At 47.5% G+C, this 10033-nt stretch overlaps 1 protein-coding gene across 5 annotated transcripts in view; it reads left to right on the top strand.

The window, feature by feature from the left end:
- Cltcl1 (clathrin heavy chain like 1) overlaps positions 1–10033 on the top strand; it is a 96141-nt gene that overhangs the window by 44525 nt on the left and 41583 nt on the right. For all 5 annotated transcript variants that reach the window (XM_019207010.1, XM_019207011.1, XM_019207012.1 and 2 more), the window contains exons 14-18: positions 468–593; positions 1127–1269; positions 1968–2202; positions 4240–4362; positions 8372–8517. In XM_019207010.1, the coding sequence (XP_019062555.1) occupies positions 468–593; positions 1127–1269; positions 1968–2202; positions 4240–4362; positions 8372–8517 (773 nt within the window). The remainder of the gene's footprint in view (positions 1–467; positions 594–1126; positions 1270–1967; positions 2203–4239; positions 4363–8371; positions 8518–10033) is intronic.

Raw genomic sequence — 10033 nt, forward strand, 5'->3', positions numbered from 1 at the left:
GACCTTGTGCTTGCAAAGCAGGTGCGGTGCCACTGAGCTAAGTCCCCGGCCCTCTGGGCTTTCTGTTCTTGAGGGCCACCTCTTTTGTGCTGGGCTGGTACAGTGTCTGCCAGTGACAGGGAACCTTTTAGAGCTTTTTGATGACACAGCCCTCTGTAGCATGCATGCCATAGGCTCACCACCACTGTCTTAACCCAAACGATATTTGGATTTGTACACATTTGGAAAGTTACTGTCACTGTCAAATTTAGCAGAGTTCTCTTTTCTATAACCAAGCACTATTGCCTTATCCCCATTTGTTTCCCAAAGCAAACACTGTGTCCCCCAGTGTCCATGTCTTAGCTGCCAGCTTTATCCCCCACAGGGTCCCTGTTGCACAGACAGTGCCGTCCCATGTTGGGATGTGACCCCAAGCCTGGCTCTAGAGGGTCCTTGCTCCCTCACCTGTTCTGTGCTCCAACCCTCAGGATGTCAAGCTCGCAGACCAGCTGCCCCTCATCATCGTATGTGATCGCTTCGACTTTGTCCACGATCTTGTCCTCTATTTATACCGCAACAACCTGCAAAAGTACATTGAGATTTATGTTCAGAAGGTACTGATGGGCTACTGTGGGTTCCCAGGGTGCACCTAACAGACTGCCTCTTCCCCTGAATATTTCGGAGACTGTCACTTTGAAGGGTGGTGTATTAACCTCAGGCTGCAAGACTGAAATGCCACAGACTGTGTAGCTTAAAGGACAGAAATTTATTTCTCCCAGGTCAATGGGCCAGAAGTCCAAGAATAAATTGCTGGCAGATTTGGCTTCTGCTAGGGTTCTTGGGACTTGCAAATGGCCACCTTGGCACTGTGTCCTCAGATGGCCTTTCCTCTACATGCTTGTGCTCTGTTGTCTCTTCTTCCAGGGACACTAGGCCTATGGGATTCTGGCCTTACCCTCAGCATTAGTTACACCTTTAACAGCCCTGTGTAAATACTGTCTCATTGGGGATTAGGGCTTTGACATAGGAAGTCTGGTGAAACACAGTTCAGTTCTGAACAGATTTTTACTCACAATGTCCAAGTCTTAGGGGCTTCTGCCAATGTCCTGCGTCTGCAGCACTGAAATTGCTACCTTGACTGTTCTAGGTTAACCCTCGTCGGCTCCCAGCTGTAGTTGGAGGGCTGCTTGGTGTGGATTGTTCTGAAGAAGTAATTAAAAACCTAATCACTGTGGTAAGAGGACAGTTCTCTACTGACGAGCTGGTGGCTGAAGTAGAAAAAAGAAACAGGTAAGGTATCCCTGTGGGTGTCTTCTCTTGCCTCGTGTTTGTTGTCTGTTTCTCCAGGGCGCTGTCGGCTGGGCCTCCAGGCCCTAGCGCTGTCTCTGTGGCTGTTCTTTCATGTAAAGAATGAGTTGGTGCTAAAGACCCTAGGGAAAAACTTAACAGTTGAAATCAGTTTGGAATCCATGTCTCTCTTGATTCCTAGAACAACTGAAAGTGAATGGAGTGATATTTTGTTTTGATTTGTTTTAAGGACCACCTCGCAGGCTGGGCATAGAGTCGTACACCTACCATTCCACCTACTGGAGAGGCTGAGCGGGGAGGATCTAAGTTTGAGGCTACCCTGGCCAACTTACCAAGACTCGGTCTCAAAGTTAAATTTTATGTTTTAGAATAAATTTTATTTTATTTTATCCTGTCCCCACACAAGCCCCCCTCCTCCCTATGTACAAAAGTTTTATTTCCGTTTTCCCTTTTTTTCTTGTCCCTTCTTTCCTTTCTCTCTTCCTCCTCCCTCCTTCCCATTTGAACACTTTCTTTCAAAATTAAAATTTAAAAAAGGGTGTATCATTTGGGGAGCTCTGAGTTTAATCCATAGCAATGCCAAAAAAAAAAAAAAAAAGTCAACTCTCAGAACCTAGGGGTCACCCTGGAGTTTCCAGTGGCAGCCTTTTGACTTTTATATTATCTGCCTTCCTTCAAAGGCTGAAGTTGTTACTTCCCTGGTTGGAGTCCCGGATTCATGAAGGCTGTGAGGAGCCTGCCACTCACAATGCACTGGCCAAAATCTACATCGACAGCAACAACAGCCCCGAGCGCTTCCTGAGAGAGAACGCCTACTATGACAGCTGCGTCGTGGGCCGGTACTGTGAGAGGCGGGACCCACATCTGGCCTGTGTGGCCTATGAGCGGGGGAAGTGTGACCTTGAGCTCGTTCAGGTGGGCAGCAGGTGTTTTTGTATGCTTAACTGCCCGTGCTGCTCTGGACTCGTGGGCCAGGCATCTAGAGTATGCCTAGGGCACTGATCAGGGCGTTCCGTGTACCCAGAGGTGGCGGGACATAGGAACATTTCCGTGCACTCGCTTGCTCTGTAATTCTGACATTCTTCTGGGACCTGCTTGTGCCCTGTTTCTATGTACTATGTCTGTGGGCCTGCGTGGTCCGTCACCTCTCTGCTTAGAGTCCTCGGCGTTACCCGGTGACTTGAGATTGACCTGGAACTCTTTAGCCTGACCCAGGACCGCCTCCGTGGACTCTCCCTCCACACACTGACCCAGTTAGCGTCCCTCCCTGCTGCCCCACCCAGAATGGTCCGCATTCCTCCGTCAGCCCCAGAAGACCACTCTGCGCACGCCCTCCGCGTCTCTTCCCAGACCGCTCGCTATTGCTGGCACTGAAACGTTTGCCTCGTCTCCTGCCAGCATTTCCCAGGCTGGATCTGCATGCACGTAATTATGTGTATAGGTGGAGCCATATGAACTATTGGTGCTTTAGCCATCGGAGCTAAAGATCCAGAGATTTCATGTGGTTGAATGCAATGTTTGTTGACCTGTAAGCTCCTTGGAGGTATTTGGCCTGCTTGTCCCAAGTCCCTCAGAGCCCTTGCTAAACACTCAGCAGCCAGAGATGGCATTTGTTAGGTATGCGTGTGCAGAGTGGGAGATGGAGGACAGTTCTCCTTCTGCCCTAGTTTGTAGATAAAGTGGCCGGAGGGCTGAGTGGACTTATCCTATTACCTGGCAGCCTCTGAGGAACTGGTTTCTGTAAAGCTGGGACTTTTCCTTAGTTTGATACCGCTAAGCCATTTTTGTCTTATGAAAGCACAGGTTAGTGGCCTCTGTGAGATGTTAGCACACACATGTGCTATGAGGCAACATGTTCTTTTGTTAAGACCAAGTTTAAGTGGCCCAGAGGTGCTCATTCAGGTCCTCTCTGTCCAAGATAAGGCTACAGTGTGCATTAGGCTCTGTGCCAGTCTGCTCTTGGCTCCTGTCCTTACACACAGGCAGCCCACATCACCTTTGCAGTCACACAGGTCACTCAGCCCTGTATATGGTACTGAAGGGAGATTCTTATCAAGACTTAACAAATGCCTTACACCTTGAAACATCCCCGTGGATAGCTGGTGGTTTAAAGAGGTAATACTCAGAGAAGGATCTCAAGATCAGTTAGTGAAAGCACATTTTAAATTTCGTAGGCCTTGAAACATTGTAGTGTATATGCTGTTTTTGTTTTTTTGTTTTTGGGGTTTTTTTTGAGAAAGGTCTCACTACGTAGTTGAGACTGACCTGGAACTCTCTATGTAGCCCAGGCTGGTCTCGAACTCACAGTGATCCTCCTGCCTCAGCCTCCTGAGTTCTGAGATTACAGGCGTGTGCCAACACACCTGGCTGTATATGCTGTTTTTGTTTTTTTGTTTTTGGGGTTTTTTTTGAGAAAGGTCTCACTACGTAGTTGAGACTGACCTGGAACTCTCTATGTAGCCCAGGCTGGTCTCGAACTCACAGTGATCCTCCTGCCTCAGCCTCCTGAGTTCTGAGATTACAGGCGTGTGCCAACACACCCGGCTGTATATGCTGTTTTGTATCTGTTCTGGGCTATTCTGATAACACTTTTAGAGACTACTTAGAGCTAGTTACATGTGAGTGCTTAAGATTAAACATTTAGTTCCCAACAACACCATATTTCAAATAGTCAGGCTCTTCCTGTGGCTAGTCGTGGTGACTCAGACAACACAGGATGCACAGAAGGATGATGACTGTGACCCTACTCACTTAGAAAGAGTATTTGGAGATACTTTGTCCCTGAGGAGTGCAGTGGTAACAGTGTGGGATGCTGTCGTCACTTGTCAAAGCCCGACGTCTCCCTTGGCTCCGGCTCTCCATACAGGGTGCAGGGACAGGTAACTCACTGAGGGTGCCACCCAATTGCTCCCATTGTCTGCTTGGAGCTCCACACCGGCGTGCTCATTTCAGGTTTGCAACAAGAACTCTCTGTTCAAAAGTGAGGCCCGCTACCTGGTACGCAGAAAGGATCCCGAACTCTGGGCCCGTGTCCTTGAGGAGACCAACCCATCTAGGAGACAGCTGATTGACCAGGTGAGGCACAGAAGGGGAGGTACGTGTGCTAGCTTTGTAGCTGCTGTTCCTCTCATGGCTCAAGTGACTGTTTATTGTTCCTTCTTTTTGAGACAGGGTCTCATTTTGTAGTTCAGGATGGCTCTGAACTCACTATGTAGCCCAGGCTGGCCTAGAACTGGAGGCAATCCTCCTGCCTCAGCCTCCCGAGTGCTGGGATTCCAGGTGTGCGCCACCGCACTTGGCGCATTGTTACATTTAAGCATCTTACAGCTGTTGCAGACCTTCTTCCCTGCAGAAGTAACTTGCCTAGAAATGGCTCAGTTGCCAAGTGTGCACTGACTTGGAGTTGTTACTGGCTTAAGGAAAGAGTTGGCTCTTACGTCAAGCAGGGTTGGGCAGCCCCCATAAAAGAATACTTGATGGCATGCCTGCGTCTGGGTTCTTAAGTGTTTTCCAGCTCAGCCTCCTGTGGACAGAAGGTAAGTGGCTCTTAACACACCTCAGCTGACTTCCCTTAGTCACCTCTTGTGACTGCCCAGTCCCTCATTAGAGCTGAGTGTAGTGCTGGGACCAGGGTCCGTGCTAGATTTGGCCTCGCAGGTGGGAATCTGCTTCTGCCTCTTGGCAGGCTTCCTTCAGCTCTGGAAGAGGCCTACCGTCTATCACAGCCCCAGAGACATAGCAGATCGTACCCGAGACTGCGGGGCCTGTGTTTCAGGGTCGCCACGACTGATGTGGAAATAACATTGGTCCAGCAAGTGGCTTCAGCATTGAGCATACGATCAGTTAAAGCTCCCACCTTCCCAGTATGCTTTGCCAAACTGCTGGACAAATGCTTTAAACCCTAAGGGCTGGGGTTCACCTTTATCTCTACTGAATTTTACCTTCTTGGTGTTTTTTTTTTTTTTTTTTTTTTTGTCCTATTTTTTTGGTACCGGGGATCAAACTTCTTGGGTCCTTGCACTCGCAAGGCAGTCAGTGGAACCACTGAGCTAAATCCAAAGGCCCCTATGCCATTATTTTTAAATAAACTTTTCGTTTTGAAATATATTTAAATTTATCGAAGTCCATATTGTTTTCAGGCTTTATTATTATCAACTTCAGACTTACACATCTTGAGGATTGGCCTAAAGGTTTAATAACCTTCACGCCTGTTGAACAAAGGGCCAGGACAGAGCCTGCTTAGATTCCCTTAAGAATCTACTCCAAGTTCACAGATAGCAGACGTGTCTAGGCGTAGTCCAGCCACCAGACACACCGCGTGGCTGACGTTGTATCGGTCCTTGAGGAGGGCAGCTTTGACGCTGCACTGGAGTGCAGCCCATGGGGCTTCTTGTCTCCCTTCTGTGTGGAGCTGCTGAGTCCGTCATTAAGTCTGCTCTAACTGAACATCTGTAGCCACCTCCTGGTGGGATAGTCTATTGCAGGATCTCTCTGATTGGGAGCACACACAGGGGCAGACTGCTTTCAGGGTCTCAAGTAGATCCTTACCATACAGAATTTACTTAGGGAAAGCAGTGTCCTGAGATAACCTTAGTTGAGCATTGTGTTGACTTAAACAGAAGGTAGAAATTTAGTTATGCCCTTAAAACAGCTTGTGTGTATGCATTATGATTTTTTTTTCTTTTGAGACAGGGTGTCGCTATGTAGTTCAGGCTGGCCTTGAGCTCACCATGTAGCCCAGGTTGGCCTTAAACAGATGGCAATCCTCCTGCCTCAGCCTACCAAGTGCTGGGATTACAGGTGTGCACCACCATGCCTGGCTGTGTTTTGAGACAGGGCCTTACTTACTCTGTTGCCCAGGCTGGTCTCAAACTCTTGGATTCATGTCCAGCCTTGTGTATATAGCAAATCCCTATCTCAAAACAAATACAAAGCCAAATTCAAGTTCCCAGGCTCAAAAAACCTCCTGTCCCAGCTTCCCCAGTAGCTGTTACCACAGGCACATGCCACCACAACTGGCTCTGTATTTGTTTAAAGTGCTCTATTAAAAAAAATAATAAACTGCTTTTTTTAGATGGTTTTGGATTTTTTGTTTTTTTGCTTTTGTTTGTTTGTTTGATTTTGGTTTTTTTGAGGCAGTCTTACTATGTAGTTCAGGCTGGCCTGGAGCTCTCAGTGATTCTCTTGCCTCAGCCTCCCAAGGGTGGGGATAACAGGGGTGTGCCACCATGCCTGGCTCTAAGGTTTTTAAAAACTGATAGATTTTACTGTTTGGTTGCCAGAAAGCACATTTTCTTCTGTGGATACACCTGGGGAGCTGTGCCATGGCCCTGTTTAGTCTCTTTGGTTGCTTAGCTGCTATGATGGTTCCTTTCTCTGCCTCCTTGCCATGCTGTCTTGATTATTATAAGCCACACCAGGATGGAGCCACTGAGTGCACAGAGTCCACCTGAAAGGCAGATCAGGGCCGGGGATTTAGCTCAGTGGTTCCACCACCTGCCTCACAAGCTCAAGGATCTGAGTTCAATCCCCGGTACCAAAAAAAAAAAAAAAGGTGGACCAGACTTTTTTGATCCTATACTTCTTTTAGGCCCCTCAAGATCCAAAATGAAAGCCAGATGCAAAAGCATATGCCTGTATCCCCAGCACTCGGGAGGTTAAGGCAGGAGGAGCGCAAGTTCAAGGCCAGCCTGCAATCTATAGCAAGACCCTATCTCAAAATCCACAAGATGCAAGGTGAAAATTCCTGGTCAGAGTGTGTCCGCTGTGAGGTGTCCTCAGCTATGTATTGTTCCTCAATCCACTGCCATTACATGCCTCTGAGGAACACCAATAATGCAAAAGTGGTAGATCACGGAAGTCTTTCAGTGAGCACAGGAACAGTGCTGGTATTCTGACCTGCTGTTACTGGGGTGGGTCTCTCCTCCTTGGAAAACTCATTTCACACAGTTTAGGAGGTTCTTGGTAGGTGAGTTACCTATAATCGGGGTGGGGGCGTGGCTGGTCTTTTGTTGGTCTTCCTTCTGGGGTGGCTCTCAGTGTCCTCTGAGAGAAAAAGCTTCATAGCTCCGGTTGCACTTGATCTCCCCTCTGGAAGTGGGCTGTGCCACAGCAACGACAGTGCCCTCTGTGCTAGAATGGTGACTTCACAGAACGAGGTAACAGTAAACTTGCATTTCACATCCCTGTTTAGTGCACTGTATTTGTTTTTAAATACACTTAGTATGATCATTGGAACAGATATTAGTGTCGATAGCTGTTTGTTTTGTTCCAGGCAGGGTCTCACAGTGCAGCTCAGGCTAGCCTCAAGCTCACAGTGACACCCACCCAACTTGTAGCCCTTTGGTTGTTTTTTCTTGTGTGGGTTTTTTTATTTTGTGTGTATGTGGGTGTGTGGTTTTTTTGAGATGGTCTCTCACTATGTAGTTGAGACTGACCTGGAACTCACTATGTAGCTCAGGCTGATCTCGAACTCATAGTGATTCTCCTGCCTCAGCCTCCCGAGTGCTGGGATTACAGGCGTGCGCCACCACACCCGGCCACCCAACTTGTAGCCCTTTGGAGGTGAAGGAAAAAATTGATTATCAAAGTAGAGAGGGCTAGGGATTTAGCTCAGTGGTTCTGCCATCTGCCTTGTAAGCGCAAGGACCCGAGTTCGACCCCTGGTACCAAAAAAAAAAAAAGAGAGAGAGAGAACAGAATTCCCTGAGACCGACTCGAAGTTGCCCTTTCCTTTCTACCTTGAGGAAATCTCCCATGTTCTCTTCTTTGTCTGTTCCAGAATATCTTGGAGGAACCGACCTGTCTGTTCAGCTTCAATATTACTGTCTTTTATTTTTTTGGCAGTACTGATGATCAAACCCAGGACCTCGTACGTGCTAGGCAAGCATTCTATCGCTGAACTTTTACCCCTAACACCAAAGATACAGTCTTGAGTCAACTTTATTTTTATTTTTATCATTTTTGGTACTGGAGATCGGACTTGGGACCTTGAGCTTGCGAAGCAGGTGGCAGAACCACTGAGCTAAATCCCCAGCCCTTGAGTCAATTTAATCAGGTTCTTTTAAATGTTTCTTAAAACCAGGTGGTGCAGACAGCATTGTCAGAGACACAGGATCCTGAAGAGGTCTCGGTCACTGTCAAAGCCTTTATGACAGCTGACCTGCCTGATGAACTCATCGAGCTGCTAGAGAAGATTGTTCTGGATGCCTCTGTCTTCAGTGAGCACAGGTGAGAGAGTGTCGGGGCGGTGGTAGCCATGGTTAGATTCAGACAGCTGCTTGATGTTCCTTCTTCCGGATACCTTGTCTTCCCTCACCTCCAGCTGTGCCACAGGCTTCTTAACTGCCGTTTGTCTTCAGTTCAACTTTCCCTTCTCTTGTTCAAATCCTGCTATCTCTTAGAGCCCAGCTAAAATTCTGCTTTTCCCAGAAGCCTTCACTCCTCAAATTGCTCTGGCCTGTAATACTCTGGAACCACAAGGTTCAGAGAAGGAGAGATATTTTGTAAAAGTCTGCTGTATGCCAAGTATGTGTTCAACGCTTGAAATCATAGTAAACCAAGAAAGCTTAGAAAGAAGTAGCAGGAGATCCAGAACTGTGTATGTAAATAGGAGAGACGTGCTGGAAGTCAGACATAGAAACCACATGCGTGGGAACTGTGCTGGCAGAAGCCGCAGCAGGACAAACGTCTTGGGTCAGAGAATATGTTTCACCATGGTGTTAGCTGACATGTTGCTACTTCAAAATTCAACATCAGAGTGCTAGGCATGGTGGTACACCCGTGGAATCCCAGCACTTGGGAGGCTGAAGCAGGAGAGGTACCACATGTTCAAGGCTAGGGTGGGCTATGTAGTAAGCTCAAGACCAGCCTGAACTCCATAGGGAGACCTTGTTTCAAAAACTTAAATTTAAAAAAATAAATTCATCATCAGAGAGGCTGTGCTAAATTATATTATCATTAATCCTACTATAAAGATTTAATTGTAAAGGGCTGGGGATTTAGATCAGTGGCACCGCTCCTGCCTTGCAAGCGCAAGGTCCCGAGTTCAATCCCCAGTACCAAAGGGAAAAAAAAAGATTTAATTATAAGATTTATTTTGTAGGTCAGAAAGGCTTTTGAGGGCTGGGGATTTAGCTCAGTGGTTCTGCTGCCTGCATTGAAAGCGCAAGGGCCCAAGTTCAATCCCCAGTACTCAAAAAAAGAAAGGCTTTTGAGGGGTGTGGTACTACAGAAAGCACTATGTGTATATTTGTGGGAGGTGTTTTTAAATTTGGAAACACTGGGCCAGGGATTTAGCTCAGCGGTTCGGTGGCCTGCCTTGCAAATGCAAGGACCCGAGTTCAATCCCCGGTACCAAAAAAAAAAAAAAAAAAAAAAATTGGAAAACAGAAGCCAAATTGATACCAAAGGTTTATTTAAAAAGCGCAGCATGAGTGGGGATGGGAGAAACCAGATGTTCAGAGCAGACTTGGGCAAAGCAAGAGAAAAGGAGGATAAAAGTACTTGCTGCATCCGGAAAACGCAGCGTGGGCTATCGTGGATCATGATCTCTCCCGGGTTCTGGTCTCCTGTGTGCCATTCGCATCTAGCGGGAGGGCCCACGAAGTTCCACGGGGGCTCCTGGCACTGTCCTGGGCTCTTGTAATCGACACGCCCCGTCCACTTCTCTGAATAGCTTTGCCACACTCTATAGCCTAAATCACTTCCTTTTGGAAGTTGAGAATCTCTGAGGACCGGAATTATT

The sequence above is a fragment of the Fukomys damarensis genome, unplaced genomic scaffold, assembly GCF_012274545.1.
Source record: "Fukomys damarensis isolate Sample0158 unplaced genomic scaffold, DMR_v1.0_HiC HiC_scaffold_34, whole genome shotgun sequence".
Taxonomy (NCBI): Eukaryota; Metazoa; Chordata; class Mammalia; order Rodentia; family Bathyergidae; genus Fukomys; species Fukomys damarensis.